The sequence below is a fragment of the Oncorhynchus tshawytscha genome, linkage group LG02, assembly GCF_018296145.1.
Source record: "Oncorhynchus tshawytscha isolate Ot180627B linkage group LG02, Otsh_v2.0, whole genome shotgun sequence".
NCBI lineage: Eukaryota > Metazoa > Chordata > Actinopteri > Salmoniformes > Salmonidae > Oncorhynchus > Oncorhynchus tshawytscha.
In genome coordinates, this window is record NC_056430.1 from 17,303,359 (window position 1) to 17,328,817 (window position 25,459).

The 25,459-nt window shown below is 44.8% G+C and overlaps 1 protein-coding gene across 5 annotated transcripts in view; it reads right to left on the bottom strand.

The window, feature by feature from the left end:
* LOC112220724 (forkhead box protein J3) overlaps nt 1-25,459 on the bottom strand; it is a 167,447-nt gene that overhangs the window by 65,906 nt on the left and 76,082 nt on the right. The window contains exons 1-2 of one of the 5 annotated variants that reach the window (XM_042331388.1): nt 17,838-17,856; nt 1,579-2,044 (exon numbers count right to left, since the gene is read on the bottom strand). In XM_042331388.1, coding sequence (XP_042187322.1) covers nt 1,579-1,902 — 324 coding nt within the window. In that variant the 5' untranslated portion in view covers nt 1,903-2,044; nt 17,838-17,856. Of the gene's footprint in view, nt 1-1,578; nt 4,161-4,191; nt 4,768-10,314; nt 12,614-13,152; nt 14,518-17,837; nt 17,857-25,459 lie in introns of those variants that run through there. The other 4 variants (XM_042331385.1, XM_042331387.1, XM_042331384.1 and 1 more) reach the window with 4 other exon arrangements.

The following is a 25,459-nucleotide window of genomic DNA, read 5'->3' on the forward strand; positions in this document are numbered from 1 at the left end:
CGATGGGATGAGGGGGAAACTACAGAAAGGATGATGCATCCTTAGGCAAGTGTTCTTGTAAGAGGCATACTGGTTCAACAATACATTTAATGCAGGAAGAGCCCGTGCGTTTCTAGCTGGTCCCCTAACAACACCTTTAACTTATAGCGCCTGCCCTACAGCACAGGCCCACACCATGACTCTTCTGCATCACTTCAGAGTTAAAAACATAGTCAAAAAGGTGCGTAGAGAGTGTGTAAGATAGCCTCTGTCTAAATGCCTGCTCGTGGTCGCTGTGTGCATATTCACTCCTTCAAACGCAGCATTCATATTTTTTTTGACCTTGATGAATTATCTGTTCTTATTGACAGCACTTATTGATATTTCTTAAAAGCGTAGGCTAATGGAGTTCTATTGAGATGATTAAATGAGTTGTCGGCGCCTGGATGAGCCCGATCTCATCTCGGCGGCACCGCCTGCATTATCATACAGAGCAGACGTGTGCGTGCTCTGGCTCCTAAATTCCTGTAGCGCGCCGACATCACTGGGGGAATAGCGGAGCGATGACTGCATCCGACCTACATTCACCTCACCCAGACATGCTCACAACAAACCTCACACACGCCCACTAAAAAGGAACTAGAACACACGCTATAGGTGCATTCATATCCTAGTAGATACAACGTAGGAGGATAGGATGACTACTGTTGCAGATTGCATCCCCAGGACTAGTACCCTGCTAACTGAACTACATGCTTTTGCTCTTAGAAAATGGAAATAAATTAATAGGGAGTAAAACATGTGTAGTGCCATTACATTTTTAACATCACAACCTGAAGATTGTCAACCTGAATACAAGTCAACATCACCATAAAGTACAGATGTTAAAATATGTTCAAAAGGTCATTATCCACTAAAGTTTAGTATCCTTAGCAAGATATCGCATATCTACAGAGTTGACATGACACCAACTCAACCCAATTTTATAATATCGTTGGATACGTTCTTCCCCTTCCATAGATTCACATGCACTTGCTCTCACACACAGGAAACGGGCTACATACATTGTGCCTGGCTGCAATAAAGCAGAGCCTCACATTCTAGTCCATATAAATGTCACTGACTGGAAAAAACAATATCACTTTCTATCTGGGCTCTGTAAAAGGCAATCAGCATAGCTTCATCTCTGTATATCACGTGCTCCTTGAGATGACACAGCACTGGCTCTCTCTCCTACATAATGGCTTTCTCCTATCAAGGCAACTGCAATGAATAATACCACCCATGAATGGGCTATTTAGTCTGTGTTCGCTCAGATAGGGCCATCTCTCGCTCTGAATATTCATCCAGAATTGTACACTTCACACAGTTCTCAGGGCTGCTCCTATTATTTCACTCAAAGATGTAAGGCACTTAGGGGATAAAGAGTGGGTAGTCTCACTTTGAGCTTTAGTGAAATAACAGTGTGGGTGATTATTATGAATGACAGTTAGCTTTATGTCTAACTCCATGTCTACAAACCATCTCATACACTCTGTCATGACATCAGCTCAGAATGACATCCATTCTCCTCCAGCTCCTTTCTGTCCATCATCTTACCTTCCAGCCGCTGCCTGCCTCCCGGTAGTAGGGGAAGTTGTCACAGATCCACTGGTAGATCTCACTCAGGGTCATCTTCTTCTTAGGCGAGCTGTTGATGGCGAAGGTGATGAGGCTGGCGTAGCTGTAGGGCGGCTTGCCGTCTTTGTGCTGCTGGACCTCTTCCTGGTCCAGAGTGGTGTTGGGGTCCAGCATTGCACTCTTCTTGCCCATGCCCGGCCCCCCGTGGTGCCCCTGGGCATCAGCCTTCTGGATGGCTGCCCGCATGGTCAGCTGAGGCAGCCAATCCATGGAGGTCAGACTACTCTCCAGCTCCGACGTCATAGTGACGACAGGCTGGGCTGCGGCGAGTCTGCGTGGTAGAAGGGGGTTGATGGGTAAAATGCAAGCCAGGTGAGTTGAGTGGAGGCTGAGGACAGGGCTCCCCCAGCTCAGGGCTTCAGCGATCTAGCTGTCTGAGTGAAACCTAGAAGATGAAGAAGAAGCAGAGTTTTTAGTCCAGCTACTCACATTTGGAAATTACACTAACAATGAGGTTGGTTGAGCATAACTAATTACACAAACATGTCTGGCAGCTAGCTAAGCATCAAATTAGTTCCATATTTCCTGTAGTGAAACTGTACACTGCAGACTGGTTTTTGGTACTTTCAAAATACCAGGGCTCCCATAACATGTGGATGCTTCCCATTTTTCATGTGAATATAGACGGGTTGGGAAATGCCAGGGACCTGGCAATAAAATAAATAATGACACTAAGTGCCAATACAATATTTACATTGCCATTTTAGTCATTTAGCAGACGCTCTTACGGGAGCAATTAGGATTAAGTGCCTTGCTCAACAGCGCAGACCAATTTTTCACTTAGTTGGCACGGGGATTCGACCCAGCAACCTTTCGGTTATTGTCCCAACGCTCTTAACCACTAGGCTACCTGCGGTTAAGAGAGATTCTCACGATTCTATATATGTATTTCGATTCGATACTTCTATTTTATTGTGATTTGATGTTCCACACATACTGCTCACCATATGTCTGCAGCAGAGGGAGAGCATGACAAAACGAGTTTATCAATAAGTGCTGAAGACATGTTGGCTCACTAATAGGAAAGAAATGGAGAACAAGCTTTGGGTTGAAAACACAGAACTTCTGGAGCAAGTACAGCCCACTAGTGCTAACTAAAGGAGAAGGAAAACATACACGTACGTGTGAATATATTCATAGTTTTAGTTTTTTACAGTCAAATATTGATAAATCCCAATATTATTTTTGGACAATATTGTAAATGTACTGATTTTTTCCTCCATCACTAGCATATAGGCATGGTTGTTTTTTAAACATATACTGGACACCGGCAGGTTTGATTGACTCAGTCTGGCCCCAAGTCTGTGCCATGTCTTCAGTTACACTCCTGAGCTATGGTAGTGCAGTTTAGTTTCTCTATGTGGTCACAGAAACAATCAGAATCGTGTTCATAACACCAGGCAGGGCTGTCTAGCAACTACTCATAACCCCTGATCCCAGGCCAGCACACAGGTACTCTAACCCCAAATATCCCACCTCTCCCTGCCCACTCTGCTCTGCTGCCCATGCTAGATGGGGAATTGTTTTCACAACTGCCAGCGAAATGGTGGAATGGCTCATGAGGAATTGCGACCCTCGTGAGGTTAGTAAACTCCCCTCCCCTTTCTCTCCCACAGGCGGAGCCTCTGACGTAAACAAGCAGCCCTGTGCAGTTGTGCCAACCACAGTCCTCAGCACCCACAAACAGCTTTTCTCTGCGATCGCGGCACTGCTTCTATTTTAAACCAGAGAGAGGCCTAAATGTACAGGCATAGATAGGTGAACGCATGCCGCCATGCAAAACAAGCCCCTTTGTAGAGACACCGCACTATGACGGAGAGAAAGTCCTGCAGGAGAAAGAGAGCGGAATCTCCACTCTGTATGTGTCCTCATAAGCCCGCCTTGCTGTATTAAATACCTCACAGGCCGCTCGCTGAGGGTTTGAGGGGCAGTAGGAATGCCCTTGACAGAGACTAGGTTAGTGTGCAGCCACAGTTCACCGACTGAAACCTCAGTCTAGTGGTAACAGACCCCGATCTGAAAGGAGATGCAGTAGCAGCACTTATAGCTCACTGCTGCTTTATTACATGACACTACCAAACACCACAGTGGCTCTGGAGCTAATTGAAATAAAAGGTGAGTCAGGACCTGCTAATGAGAGTGATTCATCATGATAAAATGATGGCAGAGCGGCACGGTCGGCGCCCAACCCTCTCCTAGAGCAAATAAATACCGTATTCTCATTAAGTACCATTGAACACAGGAATCCCAGATTGTTAATCAAATTATTGCATTTCAACACAAGCCACATCACTCGGTGTCTAAAGCTCACCCTAACTAACCCTGCATGGTCTGTCATGTGTCTGTGTGCGCGTCGCTCTCTGGAGCCGGTCCTAACCTGTGCGTCGCTCTCTGGAGCCGGTCCTAACCTGTGCGTCGCTCTCTGGAGCCGGTCCTAACCTGTGCGTCGCTCTCTGGAGCCGGTCCTAACCTGTGCGTCGCTCTCTGGAGCCGGTCCTAACCTGTGCGTCGCTCTCTGGAGCCGGTCCTAACCTGTAACACAGTGGCAGTGATCCACTGCATTCTAATTATGAAGCAGGGCTAGGATGCAGCCAAAACCCCGTTGGCTCGCCATGAGAGGTCAGCCAGCAGGTTGATGACAGTGCCCCCCCCCGAATGCCATTTGACCCCATGCTAATGACCCAGATGCTTTATAATGTGCAGGGCCGAGCGTCTTAATTAGTGAACCTTGGCTGTGGCAGGAATGATGAAGAGCAGGCAGTAGCACAGCAGCCCTTCTGCCTTCATTAGGGCAAGGTTCCGTGACAGACAGGCAGCCAGGGGTAGGGCTGAGCCTCAGAGAGAGACAGGCCCCGGCCTGCCGATGCTGGGGAGGAACGATGCAGATGTACCACAGGCTAGGCATGGTCTGGGGTTGCCAGCCGGGGGGGGGGGGCAGTGGAGAGGCATGAACGTGCTGGCAACATCATATCTATCCAGAGGTCAGAGAGTTCAGGCCTCAACTAGAGGTCGACCGATTATTCGGAATGGCTGATAAATTAGGTTCATAACAATCGGAAATCGGTATTTTTTTGGCGCCGATTTTGCCATTTAAAAAAATAAAATGTTTACACCTTTATTTAACTAGGCAAGTCAGTTAAGAACACATTCTTATTTTAAATGACGGTCTAGGAACGAGGCAAAATGACAGATTTTTACCTTGTCAGCTCGGGGGATTTCATCTTGCAACCTTACAGTTAACTAGTTCAACGCTCTAACCCCCTGCCTCACAAGGAGCCTGCCTGTTACGCGAACGCAGTAAGCCAAGTTAAGTTGCTAGCTAGCATTAAACTTATCTTATAAAAAACGATCAACGACTGTCGTTGCTCCAATGTGTACTTAACCATAAACATCAATGCCTTTAAAATCAACACACAAGTATATATTTTTAAACCTGCATATTTAGCTAAAAGAAATCCAGGTTAGCAGGCAATATTAACCAGGTGAAATTGTGTCACTTCTCTTGTGCAATGTAACAGGAATAGACTCATGGAATGCCACCCGTTAGATAAAATACTGAACGGAAAAAACGTTTTGTTTGAGGTGATAGTTTCCGGATTTGACCTAAGGCTCGTATTTCTGTGTGTTTATTATAGTTATAGCAGTCTGACTGAGGGGTGGTAGGCAGCAGCAGGCTCGTAATATTCAAAGGTAGAGTGGGGCAAAAAAGTATTATTTAGTCAGCTACCAGTTGTGCAAGTTCTCCCACTTAAAAAGATGAGGCCTGTAATTTATCATAGGTACACTTGAACTATGACAGACAAAATGAGAGAAAAAAAAAATCCAGAAAATCACATTGTAGGATTTTAAATGAATATATTTGCAAATTATGGTGGAAAATAAGTATTTGGTCAATAACAAAAGTTTCAATACTTTGTTATGTACCCTTTGTTGGCAATGACAGAGGTCAAATGTTTTCTGTAAGTCTTCACACACCGTTACTGGTATTTTGGCCCATTCCTCCATGCAGATCTCCTCTAGAGCAGTGATGTTTGGGGGCTGTTGCTGAGCAACACGGACTTTCAACTCCCTCCAAAGATTTTCTATGGGGTTGAGATCTGGAGACTGGCTAGGCCACTCCAGGACCTTGAAATGCTTCTTACGAAGCCACTCCTTCGTTGCCCGGGCGGTGTGTTTGGGATCATTGTCATGCTGAAAGACCCAGCCACGTTTCATCTTCAATGCCCTTGCTGATGGAAGGAGGTTTTCACTCAAAATCTCATGATACATGGCCCCATTCATTCTTTCCTTTACACGGATCAGTCGTTCTGATCCCTTTGCAGAAAAACAGCCCCAAAGCATGATGTTTCCACCCCATGCTTCCATATTTCCACCCCATGCTTCACAGTAGGTATGGTGTTCTTTGGATGCAACTCAGCATTCTTTGTCCTCCAAACACGACGAGTTGAGTTTTTACCAAAAAGTTATATTTTGGTTTCATCTGACCAAATGACATTCTCCCAATCTTCTTCTGGATCATCCAAATGCTCTCTAGCAAACTTCAGACGGGCCTGGACATGTACTGGCTTAAGCAGGGGGACACGTCTGGCACTGCAGGATTTGAGTCCCTGGCGGCGTAGTGTGTTACTGATGGTAGGCTTTGTTACTTTGGTCCCAGCTCTCTGCAGGTCATTCACTAGGTCCCCCCGTGTGGTTCTGGGATTTTTGCTCACCGTTCTTGTGATCATTTTGACCCCACGGGGTGAGATCTTGCGTGGAGCCTGAGATCGAGGGAGATTATCAGTGGTCTTGCATGTCTTCCATTTCCTAATAATTGCTCCCACAGTTGATTTCTTCAAACAAAGCTGCTTACCTATTGCAGATTCAGTCTTCCCAGCCTGGTGCAGGTCTACAATTTTGTTTCTGGTGTCCTTTGACAGCTCTTTGGTCTTGGTCATAGTGGAGTTTGGAGTGTGACTGAGGTTGTGGACAGGTGTCTTTTATACTGATAACAAGTTCAAACAGGTGCCATTAATACAGGTAACGAGTGGAGGACAGAGGAGCCTCTTAAATAAGTTACAGTTCTGTGAGAGCCAGAAATCTTGCTTGTTTGTAGATGACCAAATACTTATTTTCCACCATAATTTGCATATAAATTCATTAAAAATCCTACAATGTGATTTTCTGGATTTCTTTTTCTCATTTTGTCTGGCAGAGTTGAAGTGTATCTATGATGGAAATTACAGGCCTCTCATCTTTTTAAGTGGGAGAACTTGCACAATTGGTGGCTGACTAAATACTTCCCCCCCCCCACTGTATACATTTTAAAAATCAGCCGATTAAATCGGTATCGGCTTTTTTGTCCTCCAATAATTGGTATCGGCGTTGAAAAATCATAATCGGTCGACCTCTAGCCACAACACTTAGGAGCCACAGGTAAGAGATTACCACTCCACACACAGACCCACTTTGATCCGGCTAAGGCCGTCACTGTCGCTTTCACAAACCAGGGGTTTTCCTCATATTTAAATACATTTTGAGTGTGGTGCACACTTGAACTGAGTGGAAGAAACACCTGGACAAATTCATTTATATTCAGAGGCGCGCAACTGAGTGGAAGAACCCACAAACAGCTTCTCTCTGGGATCAGCTTCTCTCGGTTTGATCCCCCTCGGATTAATGGCTGATTTGGTATTAGGAGGTGGACATTAAATATTTTAATCGAACAAATTCTTGACAAGAGTTCCCTACCTTTTTATTGCACAAAGAGCATTGACTGAATCACTGTCATGTGTTTGTACCTAAGGCTGATGTCTCAATCAAACAGTGCAGACATGTAGTGCCAAACCCTTCATCCTCAGTGAGGCAATAGGGTGAGTAATGACAGCCTGCAGTCCTCACCTTAACATCACAGTAGAATACACTGTCTCCTTTGTGGTGTTGTGAGAGAATGGAGGAGAGGAATTGTGTTGGAAACTCACCCCTCCCACATTCCAAACCCTGCTGAATTGTTGCAGACGCCTACACTTGGCAAGCGTTCCATAGTTTCAGTACCTACTTATAGCTCCATATAGGCTATTTCAAGTACCTTTAAACGTTTAAATGAAGGTGGGATCTTTAACGTTAAGAAAAATCCCTTACCGAACCCCCCCCCACAACATTACAATCACAGTGCCGTTATCACAAAACAGTATCCATGTTATAGCCCAACCAGAGGCTATATGGCTATATGGCTATAAAGGCCGAGGGAAAGTTGTGCAATACATGTAAAACCAGAGAGGAAGAGGAAAACATTTGGCTACTTGTGAATTTGCGAGGCATGCAAGACAATTAATACATATCCAAATGGTTCTGCCCGCCCCTCTGCCTTCTCTCACGAGCTGGCCCGCCCGCCCGCCCCTCTGCCTTCGCCCACGAGCTGGCCCGCCCGCCCGCCCCTCTGCCTTCGCCCACGAGCTGGCCCGCCCGCCCGCCCCTCTGCCTTCGCCCACGAGCTGGCCCGCCCGCCCGCCCGCCCCTCTGCCTTCTCCCTTGAGCTGGCCCTGGTCTTGCGAGGACGGGGTAGTCTTGGTTGCTGAGCGGGTGGGGGTGTTTTTGTCTCATAATATGAAATGACAGTAGGCTACCGGTATAGCCTGTATCGATTACCCTTTTCAGATAGAATGGTATGTGGCCCCTTGAAAGAACCTTGACTACGGCATGTTTGTTAGTCAGTTAGGGTTGGCTACACTACGGCTTTTTAATCTGCCGACACAAAACATTCTCTGAAGAGAAACAGCATTTTACTTGTCTGTAAAGTAATGTCGCTTCTGAAGTGGGACTAACTTCCAACACTAGGCGACCAGAACTGTCAATCCTAGCCTGCTTGCGGGCAGACCACTTGCCTAAAAAAGTACTTTAAAGTTTGTTAAATAACGCTCCTTACCAAGACATTTAGTAGAAAGAAGGAACATCAAGCTATCACACCATAAAAAATAAACATCAGCACATCAATCAGCAACATTTGTTGTCAGGGAAACAAAATAACATATGCTGAAGCAGAATTCTACTGTCTGAAACGAGACAGACGCCCTTTTTTATGTCTGAAAAGTTCAATTATCCACACGTTACTGTAGCTGCTTTCTGTGTCTGTAAAGGGTCATGGTAGATTGAACTTCATTACCCGGCCGGAGGTCATACAGAAGTAAAAGGAACCATTACAATGAATTGACCTGAAATCGTATGATTTTTTTCTTAGCCTTTTAAATGGGAAACCGCTAAAAAGAAAACCAGTATAACAGTTCATAGAAATCATCCATTTGTCACATCCCTACTTTAACGACCTGTTGTTTTCTTCACCACGCAACAGAACCTAGTAGATGTATTCTTAACCCGGAATCATTTCCGATCCCAGAGAAAGAGATATCCAGCCTCCAGTCACATTTCCAGACGTACAACTCATGATGAGTACCAGACCAGTGTTTTTCTGCACTTATCTGCAATTTCTACAATGAAGAACTTTTTACTCCAGTCATGCAGCCGTTACAGTTTAGAATTCAGTGCAGCATAGGTCTGTCTGCCTACACAACAACAATAGACTCATGGCCATGATACTAGTGCTACACATTCACTTTACACCCAGACATGATGAAAATGCATACAGTTACATATCACGGTTTCATTTTTGGACCATATTTTATCGATTTCACTCCAATTATCGATTTGTTACCAAAGGTACCGTGATGTTCTTTTTGTTACCAAAGGTACCGTGATGTTCTTTTTGTTACCAAAGGTACCGTGATGTTCTTTTTGTTACCAAAGGTACCGTGATGTTCTTTTTGTTACCAAAGGTACCGTGATGTTCTTTTTGTTACCAAAGGTACCGTGATGTTCTTTGTTACCAAAGGTACCGTGATGTTCTTTGTTACCAAAGGTACCGTGATGTTCTTTTTGTTACCAAAGGTACCGTGATGTTCTTTTTGTTACCAAAGGTACCGTGATGTTCTTTTTGTTACCAAAGGTACCGTGATGTTCTTTTTGTTACCAAAGGTACCGTGATGTTCTTTTTGTTACCAAAGGTACCGTGATGTTCTTTTTGTTACCAAAGGTACCGTGATGTTCTTTTTGTTACCAAAGGTACCGTGATGTTCTTTGTTACCAAAGGTACCGTGATGTTCTTTTTGTTACCAAAGGTACCGTGATGTTCTTTTTGTTACCAAAGGTACCGTGATGTTCTTTTTGTTACCAAAGGTACCGTGATGTTCTTTTTGTTACCAAAGGTACCGTGATGTTCTTTTTGTTACCATAGGTACCGTGATGTTCTTTCTGTTACCATAGGTACCGTGATGTTCTTTTTGTACCATAGGTACCGTGATGTTCTTTTTGTACCATAGTACCAGCTTGCACTAGTTGGCAGTACCAATGCAAAAACACCAGTATTTCATCCTATAACTTGCTCTCCATCTTTTTCAATAGAAAGCCACGTTTTCAACACTTATTTCCACTACTGATGAAACTAGTTCTCATGCTCTTATCCCAATGCAGCAGAGATAGTGAGCAATATGTTTGGAACGTCCAATCACAATACATATCGGAACCTAAGTAACGTTGATAATATCGTATTGCGAGTTCCCAAGCCCTAATGAACGCTGCATTCAAACCTGACAGAATCAAACACTTAACAATAAATATTTATACCGATGATGGTTAAATACTGCCCACAGCCTGGCCTGTTGGTGTGTGTGAGGAGAGCGTGACGGTAGCTTGGCGACGGAGAGAGGAATGGCTCTGCGAGCTCCCTCTGCTACGCCTGAAGATCTGGCACACAACTCACAACAACAGTGATGTAACCTGGTAACAAGCTTTTGGCATCATCTCTCTCCACTGAAACCCTGGCCATACCTTCCATATCAACAGCCTGGTTCCAGCGCTGGAGAAGCCCTTGTTTTCCTACTGATATGCAAGGGGGGGAAACAGGGAGGGGTGGGAACCACGCTCACCTGCCCTTCAGACAAAGTGAGATTCCTCACTTTTTCCAGCCCTGGAGGCACAGGGCTTATTGGAGGACTTGTGTTTTTTTAAACAGAAACTAAAATAGCAACACGGCTGGCCATTGTGATTCCACGTGAGCTTTTGTAATGGTGCCGCGTGAACGCCCCAAGTGGGTCTCATCATCTTTAAAAAACTAAAAAGTACGTAATGGCAGTGCCAAGGCAACGGCTTTAATGGTAGTATTCCTTGTCAATTAAAGTCTTAAAGTGGTTCTGTTAAATCCACTCAGAGGAAGAGAAGGAACATTATCGACAGCCTTCTTGAATTTTTAGGATGTGTCAATTATCACTTCACTGCTCACACTGCTGAGCACATTGTTGGCTTATTGAAGACCACAGCAAAGCTGGGCTCTGAGACAGCAGCTATTTTCAGACAGCGGTCCTAACAGTGTGTGTATGGGGTAGGATTGTGGTGGCGAGTTCTGTTTTAGTGTTGAGAACCTGTTTTATGTTGGTTGGGTCTGGTGATTGAGTGAAGTAGCCAACGGTAGAATGTAGTATATTGGGTTCTCCGATTCCCCTGTTCCCACCTCACCAGTGGCTGATCATCATAGTTCAGAATTATACTTCCAATTAGAGGAGAGTGCCACTGTGTGGTGTATGGGTCAGTTTAATGCTACACATAGCCAGGTGGAAGAGACTAGTCAACATTGCAAAACTTAATGCTGGGTTTCTTTTAAACCCACTGGACCTGAAAAAGGCAAGCAGGCAAAGAAATGAACACCTTCACTCTTGTTGCTATGAGCATAACATACTAGAGAGGGGGCTCCAATCACTTAGTATCAAACAAACCAGACAAATCAGTCTACATGGATGTGCATGCATGTCAACATTAAGCTGCAGCAGACACCAGCCCATCCAGTCAGGGCTGGATGAGGCCCAGCCAAAAAGCTCCAGCCTGTCACAACGCAGACAACAGGCTCTGTGACCCCTACATGCAGACATGGTCAAACAGGCACTGGAAACAAGAGGTTATCTGAATGGAAGCTGCAGTAATTACGCCATTTGGGGATATTACAGATTTTCTCAGCCGTCTGCCGTTATTCACGGTAGTGTTCAGAGCCAAGCGTCTGAGCTGAGAGAGAGAGCTGAACACGCAAGCAGGCAGGCAAACACAGGGCCCTCAGCTCATTGCGCAATCTGCAGCAGGCCCTCATACAAAAAGCACATACACCATTCCAGTAATTCAATAAGCCTTTCCAATGAATTACACCAGTGATGAGGGGTTTGTCTCTCTGTCCTGAACAGCTTGGCTGGGAGGTGGCCTTTGTGTAGGGAGCGGTGGTGGTGCCCTGACACCGACCATGCGAACCCAATTACCCTGCTCCCCGGGCCTGGGGGCCCGCATTAACACACTCACCCCTTGGGAGCTCGACTCCATGCCAGCCTGGCAGTCAGACAGGGAGCGGAAGAGGGAGAGAGAAAGAGAGCATGCACGCTGAATCACAAATAGACCACTTAAGGCACTGGCAGGAGGACCGTTTGTGGCATTATTGAGAGCCTTTCCCTCATCAGCATTCCCCAGATCCTGTCCAATAAGCCACAATTAAATCCTGAGCCTGGCTCTGGGGCAGGCAGGCAGCAAGCTAAGGAGGCGCTGGCACTAGCACTGCCTCAGGACCAGAGAGGTTTCGCTCCAGTGTCGTCAGTAGCTACAGCAAACTCACATTATCAGGAAGTCTTCTAAATCCTCCTGCAATTATAATGTATAGAGACTCTACCTGAATAAAACAAGAGACTGCTGTGTCTTCATTTTGAGTTCCAGCTCAATATGGTGTATTTGTGAATCCAATATCATCCCCTTCACAAATGACTGTGCACAAGCACTCTTCCAAGGGCGGCAGGTAGCCTAGCGTTTAGAGCGCTTGGCCAGTAACCAAAAGGCCGCTGGTTCGAATAACCGAGCAGACAAAGTGATAAATCTATCGATGTCCCCTTGAGCAAGGCACTTAACCCTAATTTACTCCAGGGGTGCCGTACTACTACGGCTGACCGTGTAAAACACCACATTTCACTGCACCGATCCGGTGTATGTGACAAAAACTAATCAATTAAGTCGCAACCGAAGTGTGTTAAAATGAGAACAAGCTGAAGTTGCCCAAGCATGAGTTAAAGGAATTACCTGGGTGGGCAAAGCATGATCAGAAATCCCTGCAGAGCTAGAATGTCATGAATTTTAAATGGAGACAGGGTTCAGGCTAGGCAGCTCCGGTTGGGCATTGATGACATACAATAACATCAAATGACACCCAACGAAACAACAGCAGTTAAGCCCATTTAGTGCTAAAAGTCAAGAAAAATAAACAAGATTCTAAATTGGAAGAGTGGAGCTTTGGTTCAGTCTATTAGAAGTTCTCCTCGCGTAATCCTAAACATTTTCTTCACTTGGGACGGCATTAACATTTGAGTTATAATTAAAAACGTTTCGCTTTTTAATCAACATCCAATCTCTCAGAAATAATTAGCAGCATATTAAAGCATTTACTGCCTGATGGAGCTGGTTGCTGTTGAAGAGCTGCTCTTTGACTCGTGGACGTCCAGCATTTTACTGCACCTCCATCCAGGCACCGCCCGCAAGCTCCATCCCCTCCCTCTTTAAATGCTCAAAAGGCCGTACTGTACATGAGATGACACAGCCCAGTGTCCAATGGAAAACGCATGCAGCACAGCACACAATAACATAGTATAGAACAGACTACAGGAGTTTATGACGAACATAAAGCTTGAGCACACACACCAAGAGCATGATGGGCATTCATGGCACATCGCAGAGGGGGCGGCCGGGTCACCATCATAAAACCATGCCCTTTCCCCAGAACGATAAATCCTCTGCATTTGAGGTTGCACAACACCATAGCATAGCGGGGATTAAAGGATTAAGTCACAGGTCAATAGTTTCATCTTTTGTTGGCGCTCCAGCTTAGCCTCTGCTCTGCTAAGGCAATGTACCCGTTTGGCACAGGGCAGGCAGGCAGGGCAGGTTCTCTTTGCAGAGGGCTGCTGATGTGATGTCAGAGCGCTCTGTGTGTGTGCAGTAGGGGGACAGAATGCCATTGTCAGCTCTGTGTGTGTGACCCTGAAGCTCCATCACTGGGTCACAAACCAGTACACAGACAGTGCTCTCTTGGTGGCCCATATTTTCACTGCCAGGAAAAACAATGGCTAACTCAATCATTACAGAGAGAAATGCTCTACATTGTTTCTGGAGAGAGATTCCATTCGAGAGTGAGAGAACTACTGCTGAGTATTCTGTTAGCGCCAGTAATGACAAAGGTGTCACAGAGAGTGGAGGAACCACAATCAGCTGTGGAATTTGACCAAGGATATCATGAGTCACCAGGCCTCAGTCATTGTCATAAATTCCTCTGACATTCTCTAGAAGCCTTCCATGCTAATCTGAGTAGAGCAGCCCAGCTTATAGTTCCCTTATAGCGCGAGAGCAGTGCTGTGACTGCTTATCCATTGCTAGCTCTAACCTGTCCTGAGGAACCACTGGGAGTCTGGGCTGCATCATGTAAGCACTCCACTCATTCTACACAGAAGTTAACACACTTGAATAATGCAATGTGGCATGTAGAAAATGTTCATTAGTGTTTGCAAAACAATGTCCACACAGGCTAGAACACACCGGTAGTAACCAGCTTTGTAGGCTAACTTTCCTTGGTAGCTTACAGCTGAAGTCCACATCAATTCACAACCCTAGTGACCTTGTGATAATATGCTAACGATAATGCAAAATATTGCGGATTGAATAAAGATTTGTGACATTCACATAAGGCGTCAACATGCTTCAGTTCGGCAGACGCCTAGCTGAACCGAACGAGTGTGCTCGCATATTCAATTAAAAAGACCTTCGCTTGAAAAACGAGGGGGGGGGAAGCGGCAATATTACCGTTTGTCCATTTTGAGACACCGTAGCCAGTATCCACTTCCTCAAAAAAGGTCCGAATGAATATCAAGTTAGATTTCTTAAATTGTCATTGCAGAGATCTTAGTTGCCTGTAAAGACGCGTGACTAAGATGTCTGGTGCAGTATCTCAATGAAATGTTTTGCATGAAAACAAAAACTATTAAAGTATCCCTACAGACCAATCACAGACGAAGGGGAGAAGACTTCCGCTACCAACTTCGGCTTGCTTCCAGAAAACAAAAAAGTCTAAATGATGTCATAATATATGCACAAACTCTAGCGAACTGTTTTTGGGAAGCATGCGGACGCTTTTAGTCCCCCCCACCTCAAGTCAATGATGCCGTTCGTCAACAATTTGTTATTTTTGAACAACTTATTACGGACTCGAGAGTCATGATTAGTTTTTCTGAGTGACTCGTTAATATTAGTCGCTCATTTGACCTGCTGGCTGGCCACAATGTATTCTACAGGCTCCTCCGGCTCAGGAGACGTGCGCCACCAACTGTCATATGCTTGCAAGAAATCTATCATTTAAAATGTAATAATATTGAGCTCAAAAGATCTGTCTGAATCAAGTGCCATTCTGTGACATTGGCTAACACCTTTTTTTTGCCGTGGTACCATTTTGGTATCGAGGATCGTGATGGTATTGAGTATTGTGATAAGAAACATGGTATCAAAAGTCAAAATCACCCCTCCCTCCCTCCCACACACACACACACACTTTTCCAGGTAGCTTCAACTAATTTGGTTACCAAGAGAGCACACTATTTATCTGGGTGTGTAGGAAGAGTAGAGGGGAAGGTAATGGTGTGACTCACTGTAGCTTTAGCCCTTTGCTGTTGAAACACCTCCAGGCGAAAGGGAATAATCAACAAGATATTGCTCATAAAAAGGGCATAACAGGTCATCACTAAACCAGAGGATCTATCATGAGACTAGGCATTTCATTTAGATTTAAAAGCTCGATGAAAGCAATCATCTCCCAAAACCAAGTGCATGATGTTCAAATGAAGCGATGGCAATTTCAGACACACTGTCCAAACAGCCAATGTGAAGCAGTATCAGACTGTGAAATCACTATGGGAACTCAATAGAGGTCGACCGATTAATCGGAATGGCCGATTATTTAGGGCAGAATTCAAGTTTTCATAATCAGAAATCAGTATTTTTGGAGACCGATTTGGCAGATTTGTTTTTATTTTTTTTCAAACCTTTATTTAATCTTTATTTAACTAGGCAAGTCAGTTAAGAACACATTCTTATTTTCAATGACTGCCTCGGAACGGTGGGTTAACTGCCTCGTTCAGGAGCAGAATGACAGATTCTCACCTTGTCAGCTCGAGGGATTCAATCTTGCAACCTTATAGTTAACTAGTCCAACGCTCTAACCACCTGCCTCTCATTGCACTCCACAAGGAGACTGCCTGTTTCGCGAACGCAGTAAGCCAAGGTAAGTTGCTAGCTAGCATTAAACTTACCTTATAAAAAACAATCATAAATCACTAGTTAACTACATATGGTTGATGATATTACTAGTTTATCTAGCGTGTCCTGAGTTGCATATAATCGATGCGGTGCGTATCGTTGCTCCAATGTGTACCTAACCATGAACATCAATGCCTTTCTTAAAATCAATACACTGATGTATGTATTTTTAAATCTGCATATTTAGCTAAAAGAAATCAGGGTTACCAGGCAATATTAACCAGGTGAAATTGTGTCACTTCTCTTGCGTTCATTGCACGCAGAGTCAGTGTGTATGCAACAGTTTGGGCCGCCTAATTTGCCAGTGTTTTATGTAATTATGACATAACAGTGAAGGTTGTGCAATGTAACAGGAATATTTAGACTAATGGATGCCACCCCTTAGATAAAATACAGAACAATTCTGTATTTCACTGAAAGAATAAACGTCTTGTTCTTGAGATGATAGGTCATTAATATGGTCGAATCCAGAAACTAAGGCTCGTATTTCTGTGTATTATGTTATAAGTAAGTCTATGATTTGATAGAGCAGTCTGACTGAGCGGTGGTAGGCACCAGCAGGCTCGTAAACATTCATTCAAACTGCACTTTGTGCGTTTGCCAGCAGCTCTTCGTTGTGCGTCAAGCATTGCGCTGTTTATGACTTCAAGCCTATCAACTCCCGAGATTATGCTCATGTAAACGATGTGAAATGGCTAGCTAGTTAGCGGGGTGCGTGCTAATAGCGTTTCAAACGTCACTCACTCTGAGACTTGGAGTAGTTGTTCCCCTTGCACTGCATGGGTAACGCTGCTTCGAGGGTGGCTGTTGTCGTTGTGTTCCTGGTTCGAGCCCAGGTAGGAGCGAGGAGAGGGACGGAAGCTATAGTGTTACATTGGCAATACTAAAGTGCCTATAAGAACATCCAATAGTCAAAGGTATATGAAATACAAATCGTATAGAGAGAAATAGTCCTATAATTCCTATAATAACTACAACCTAAAACTTCTTAGCTGGGAATATTGAAGACTAAAAGGAACCAGCTTTCATATGTTCTCATGTCCTGAGCAAGGAACTTAAACGTTAGCTTTCTTACATGGCACATATTGCACTTTTACTTTCTTCTCCAACGCTTTGTTTTTGCATTATTTAAACCAAATTGAACATTTTTCATTATTTATTTGAGGCTAAATTGATTTTATTGATGTATTATATTATGTTAAAATAAGTGTTCTTTCAGTATTGTTGTAATTGTCATTATTACAAATAAATAAATAAAATAAATAAAATAAAAATCGTCCGATTAATGGATTAATTGGTTTGTATATGTACGGTTCGACATATCTGCAGACGCGTAAAGCAGTGGACGTCGCCGAGTAGGTTGTCATTATATCCACCATGTATAATACATCCAATATTATACTGTATATTGGCAAGATGGTGACTGGATAGTTTTTAGTACACTAATGCGGATATTGTATACACTGGTCTAGTTTTTTATATAAACAGCCTAACTAGGTCAGACACTTCTCAGGGCCATACTCACTGAGCACACAGTCATTTCAACGTGGATAATTTGGTAATATTTTATTGAGACGATCAATGAGATTGGACAAAAAAAGTTGACACCTACTCATTCCAGAGTTTCGTTATTTTTGTAAATCTATTTTCTACTTTGTAGCACAATAGGACATCAAAATTATTAAATAACACATTAAATCATGTAGTAACGGAAAAGAAGTGTTCAACAAATCAAAATAGATGTTATATTTGAGATTATTCAAAGTAGCCACCTTTTGCCTTGATGACAGTTTCACTCTTGGCATTCTCTTAACCAGCTTCACGAAGTAGTCACCTGGAATGCATTTCAATTAACAGGTGTGCCTTGTTAAAAGTAACATTTGTGGAATTTCTTTCCTTCTTAACTTCTTTGGGATAGGGGGCAGCATTTTCACTTTTGGATGAAATGCATGCCCAGAGTAAACTGCTTCCTACTCATTCCCAGATGCTAATATATGCATATTATTAGTAGTATTGGATAGAAAACACTGAAGTTTCTAAAACTGTTTGAATGATGTCTGAGTATAACAGAACTCATGGCAGGCGAAAACCTGAGAAAAATCCAACCAGGAAGTGGGAAATCTGAGGTTTGTTGTTTTTCAAAGCTTGGTTTCCTCTATCAACCCTGCTGCCAAATTAACCAAATTCAGAGGACCATCCTACTCATGCTAGATTACGGAGACGTACATTTATAGACCGGCAGGTAAGGGTGCTCGAGCAGTTAGATGTGCTTTACCATTCGGCCATCAAATTTGCCACCAATGCTCCTTATAGGACACATCACTGCACTCTATACTCCTCTGTAAACTGGTCATCTCTATATACCCGTTGCAAGACCGACTGGTTGATGGTTATTTATAAAACCCTCAGGACTCACTCCCCCCTATCTGAGGTATCTACTGCAGTCCTCATCCTCCACACACACACACACGTTCTGCCAGTCACATTCTGTTAAAGGTCCCCAAAGCGCATACATCCCTGGGTCGCTCGTCTTTTCAGTTCGCTGCAGCTAGCGACTGGAACGAGCTGCAACAAACACTCAAACTGGACAGTTTTATCTCCATCTCTTCATTCAAAGACTCCATCATGGACGCTCATACTGACAGTTGTGGTTGCTTTGTTTGATGTATTGTTGTCTCTACCTTCTTGCCCTTTGTGCTGTTATCTGTGCCCAATAATGTTTGTACCATGTTTTGTGCTGCTACCATGTTGTGTTGTCATGTGTTGCTGCCTTGTTATGTTGTCGTATGTGTATCTTTATGTAGTGTTGTGTCATCTCGTCATGTGTGTTTTGTCCCATATTTATATTGTATTTATTTTTATTCCCAGGCCCTCCTGTCATCACAGGAGGCCTTTTGGTAGACCGTCATTGTAAATAACTGATTCTTAAGTGACTTGCCTAGTTAAACAAAGGTTAAATCAATTTAAATAAAAAGCACAGCAAAGTTGAAATGGGAATACGATGCAAGATATTTTTCTATTTTTTTATAAAAACAGGTGTGTTTTATCACTGTGCGTCATCTAATAGCAGAACCAAATGGCCTGGATTGCTCTGTCACCTGGAGCTGCATGGAAAAGGGCCCAGGAAAGGACCATGCTTGAGGACTAGTCAGCCCTTCTCCCTGTGAGTGGCCAAAATGTATGTTACAGCATCCAAAGGACTGACTATTGTGACAGAATAATGCTATAGTAGACATGTCTATCTGTAACTTGTGCAATGAGGATAACTCTGATGCATCTCTTTGTTTATGCTTTGTCTAGTAAGTTCATCTTTGACATGTATTTAACCCCTCATTTTTGGAAGTAAACAGTCTGTATATGCACTTCCATACATGTTTTCAACCGGTACCAGGGGACCTTCAGACAAGTCTTGGGAGGCCTGTAGGCATCCAAGAGCAAAACAGCCAACAAGTATGGGTTTGTGGGGCCTCTCGGGTGGCAAAACGGACAACACCATGTTTGCTGCTCTAGCGCCGTCACTGCCGATGTGGAAGTACAACAACGTTTGCGGAGACTTCTTTTCATGGGGACTTTTTTATATTAGGCTCATTTGATTACCGTAGGTATGCGGACATTGACTCAAGGAGGCTAAATACAAACATTGGATTTTGTCCTATTTTTTCCATTTAGATTTTGGGTTGAAATGGAGAAGTGAATCCAAAATATAAATTATTAATTTGTAGACTAATTGAAATTAAAACCAAACTAAAATCAGTGGCACAGAACGAACTAGTGAAGAAAAATTTTGATATTTGGTTGTGTTGGCAACCAAACAATTCAAACCAAAAAAAGATCACTAAATATTACATTTGAAATCATCTTTAAACCCTAAGTCTATTGTATTGCCTATTTTTAGTTGAATTCTGTGTTGAATTGAAACAATAGCTGTTGTGGACTTGCAAAAGCTATAGTATATAGGCCTAAAAAGCATATTTGAGTGATAAAGTGGGGACATTTAATTTGCCCTGTTAAACCTACCCTTTAGAATGACTGATCGTAACAGTGAATCCATTCAGTTTAAGTGGAGATCTCATTATTTTCACAATAGCACATTGATAATAGTCCGTGACAAATATAAGACTCAGCAGGGTTAAACCCCAGGAGATGGAAGGGTAGCTGTAGATCAATCATTCTCCAGTGCTGCCCAGCCTACTTTTTCCTGATAGTGGATATAATGTTGAAGATCTGACATTGTTTTAAAAGGTACAAATTCAACATATTTTACACAAGGTTTGTCTATGTTGACATTTGGTTACCACAACATAATCCTGTGGTTTAAATTTCACCCTCAAAAAAAAAGTAGCTGACTTCTTTCAAATCCAATGTATTTTCCACATGACAATACGTTGACAAATTACATTGAAACTAGAGGTCGACCGATTAAAATAGGAATGGCCGATTAATTAGGGCCGATTTCAAGTTTTCATAACGATCGGAAATCTGTATTTTTGGGCGCAGATTTTTTTATACATCTTTATTTATACATCTTTATTTAACTAGGCAGGTCAGTTAAGAACACATTCTTATTTACAATGACGGCCTAGAAACGGCGGGTTAACTGCCTTGTTCAGGGGCAGAACGACAGATTTTCAACTTGTCAGCTCGGGGGATCCAATCTTGCAACCTTACAGTTAACTAGTCCCAACGCTATAACCACCTGCCACTCGTTGCACTCCAAAAGGAGACTGCCTGTTACGAATGCAGTAGAAGCCAAGGTAAGTTGCTAGATAGCATTACTTATCTTATAAAAAACAATCAATCAATCATAATCACTAGTTATAACTACACATGGTTGATGATATTACCAGTTTTTCTAGCGTGTCCTGCGTTGCATATAATCGATGCAACGCTGGGGGATGATTTAACAAAAGCACATTTGTGAAAAAAAGCACAATCGTTGGACGACTGTACCTAACCATGAACAGCAATGCCTTTCTTAAAATCAATAAACAGAAGTATGCATTTTTAAACATGCATATTTAGCTAAAAGAAATCCAGGTTAGCAGGCAATATTATACAGGTGAAATTGTGTCACTTCTCTTGCGTTCTTAGCACGCAGAGTCAGGGTATATGCAACAGTTTGGGCCGCCTGACTCATCGCGAACTAATGTGCCAGAATTTTACGTAATTTTGACATAACATTGAAGGTTGTGCAATGTAACAAGAATATTTAGACTTAGGGAAGCCACCCGTTGGATAAAATAACGAACTGTTCCGTATTTCACTGAAATAAACATTTTGTTTTCTTACCCCAATGGGTAAGAGCTCCAGTCAGTGGCAGCTGATGAGGTTGTTAACCGCTAATCGATTTGCAAAAAGTGTTAAATCCTCAATATATTAACATAGGACAGTGGCTAAAGCTGATACATCCCACATTAATCACGGACTTCATCTCTTACAGACAGTACAAAGCTCATCTGTGTGTTGATCATGGATACAGAGAGCCACTTAATAGGATTAATGACCCAACATCCAGACATCACATGACATGCACCCGTTATGGATTACCAAAGTAGCAAAGTCCACAGCATGACAGAAAAGTGTTAATCTTGTTCAATGCCCCTGCATTTTTTACTATAGGTTAGGCTGCATGTTACATCACTGTATTGCACGTGTCAAATTCATTCCACGGACGGTGGAATGCGGGTTTTCGCTTCTCCCTTGTACTTGATTGATTAATTAAAGTCACCAATTAGTAAGGAACCCGATACCTGGTTGTCTAGGGCTTAATTGAAAGGAAAAAACAAAACCTGCAGACACTAGGCCCACCATGGAATGAGTTCGACACCCTGCTGTAGTGGCATGGAAAACCTGAATGTATTACAGACAGATGACGGGATTGTTAAGATCAGACAACGAGCAGGAGTGTTTGATGCTAAACAACCAGCCCATTCAAAACTTCAAAAGCCTCATAACATTAATGCTCTGCGTTGAGGCTACTGTTGATTCTGGTTAAAAATATAATTACCAAAAACCCTTTGCAGCTTCACCCCAGAGGGTTTCAGCACCAGAGAGGGGGACCCACATCAGACTTGAGGGGCAAATGAATGTTGGATTTGAGACTTCCATCACCTCTATGAATACTGACGTCGCCTAACCCTCAATATCCTTCCCAGATTTCAAAGCCTTTTGCTCTGGCACGCCTGTCGGTTGCTCACCTTCCTTTTCTCGCAACCTTAAAATTCCTTCACACATGATCCTCATCGCCACACACACACACACCTCATCATCGGATTTGCATGTCTGCTTCAGAGCAGTATGAGATGAAATAGAACCCCAGTGGCCGCCTGTGCCTCTGCTGAGATTCACTCATCTGACAGAGAGAGATTCACTTAGGGGCCCCAGACAGACAGAAAACAAAAACGCAGGCACGATTCCCTTAAAGGGCTGTACACAGCCAATACCATACAAGCTACACCATCAAAATGGGATTACTAATATTTCTAAAGGGCTACACAACAACAATATGCAAGAAATACATAGAAACAATGTAAACCTACATCCTGCATGAAACAGCGCAATTGGAACTTATGCTGAAGAGAGAGAAACCACAATACATGAGGGCTCCAATCAGATCGCATGCTAAAGACAATGATAATTTCTAATTTGTGTCTCAACGTCTCGGTCCGTCACTAGGAGACAGTTGTATTATAGCCGTAGCATGTGCTGGTCAAGGGCAAACAGAGCTGTAAGGGTTCATAAAAGTCCATTGCTCTCCTGAGTCTAAGCCATGCAACCATCACACACACACTGAGCCATGCAACCATCACACACACACACACACACTGAGCCATGCAACCATCACACACACACTGAGCCATGCAACCCACAGACACACTGAGCCATGCAACCCACAGACACACACACACACTGAGCCATGCAACCCACAGACACACACACACTGAGCCATGCAACCCACACACACACACTGAGCCACGCAACCCACACACACGCAACCCACACACACTGAGCCACGCAACCCACACACACACTGAGCCACGCAACCCACACACACACTGAGCCACGCAACCCACACACACACACACAGACTGAGCCACGCAACCCACACACACACACACAGACTGAGCCACGCAACCCACACACAGACTGAGCCACGCAACCCACACACAGACTGAGCCACGCAACCCACACACACACTGAGCCACGCAACCCACACACTGAGCCACGCAACCCACACACACACACACACACACTGAGCCACGCAACCCACACCACACACACACACTGAGCCACGCAACCCACACACACACACACTGAGCCACGCAACCCACACACACACACACACACACTGAGCCACGCAACCCACACACACACACTGAGCCACGCAACCCACCCACACACTGAGCCACGCAACCCACACACACACTGAGCCACGCAACCCACACACACACACACACACACACTGAGCCACGCAACCCACCCACACACACACACACTGAGCCACGCAACCCACACACACACACACACACTGAGCCACGCAACCCACACACACACTGAGCCACGCAACCCACACACACACACTGAGCCACGCAACCCACACACACACACTGAGCCACGCAACCCACACACACACACTGAGCCACGCAACCCACACACACACACACTGAGCCACGCAACCCACACACACACACTGAGCCACGCAACCCACACACACACACACTGAGCCACGCAACCCACACACACACACACACTGAGCCACGCAACCCACACACACACACACAGAGACATGAGCCACGCAACCCACACACACACACACTGAGCCATGCAACCCACACACACACACACACTGAGCCATGCAACCCACACACACACACACACTGAGCCATGCAACCCACACGCACACACGCTGAGCCATGCAACCCACACACACACACACACTGAGCCATGCAACCCACACGCACCATGCACACACACTGAGCCATGCAACCCACACACACACACACACTGAGCCATGCAACCCACACACACACACTGAGCCATGCAACACCACTGAGCCACACACACACACACACTGAGCCACAACCCACACACTGAGCCATGCAACCCCCACACACACACACACACACACACACACACTGAGCCATGCAACCCACCCACACACACACACTGAGCCATGCAACCCACCCACACACACACTGAGCCATGTAACCCACACACACACACACACACACACTGAGCCATGCAACCCACCCACACACACACAGAGCCATGCAACCCACCCACACACACACACTGAGCCATGCAACCCACCCACACACACACTGAGCCATGCAACCCACCCACACACACACACTGAGCCATGCAACCCACCCACACACACACAGAGCCATGCAACCCACCCACACACACACACTGAGCCATGCAACCCACCCACACACACACACTGAGCCATGCAACCCACCCACACACACACACACACTGAGCCATGCAACCCACCCACACACACACTGAGCCATGCAACCCACCCACACACACACAGCCATGCAACCCACTGAGCCACAACCCACACACACTGAGCCATGCAACCCACCCACACACACACTGAGCCATGCAACCCACCCACACACACACTGAGCCATGAGCCACACAACCCACCACACACACACACTGAGCCATGCAACCCACACACACAGCCACACACACACACACACTGAGCCATGCAACCCACCCACACACACACTGAGCCATGCAACCCACCCACACACACACACACTGAGCCATGCAACCCACCCACACACACACACTGAGCCATGCAACCCACCCACACACACACACTGAGCCATGCAACCCACCCACACACACACACTGAGCCATGCATGCAACCACACACACACACACACACTGAGCCATGCAACCCACCCACACACACACTGAGCCATGCAACCCACCACACACACACACTGAGCCATGCAACCCACCCACACACACACACTGAGCCATGCAACCCACCCACACACACACACTGAGCCATGCAACCCACCCACACACACACACTGAGCCATGCAACCCACCCACACACACACACTGAGCCATGCAACCCACCCACACACACACTGAGCCATGCAACCCACCCACACACACACACTGAGCCATGCAACCCACCCACACACACACACTGAGCCATGCAACCCACCCACACACACACACTGAGCCATGCAACCCACCCACACACACACACTGAGCCATGCAACCCACCCACACACACACACTGAGCCATGCAACCCACCACACACACACACTGAGCCATGCAACCCACCCACACACACACACTGAGCCATGCAACCCACCCACACACACACACACTGAGCCATGCAACCCACCCACACACACACAC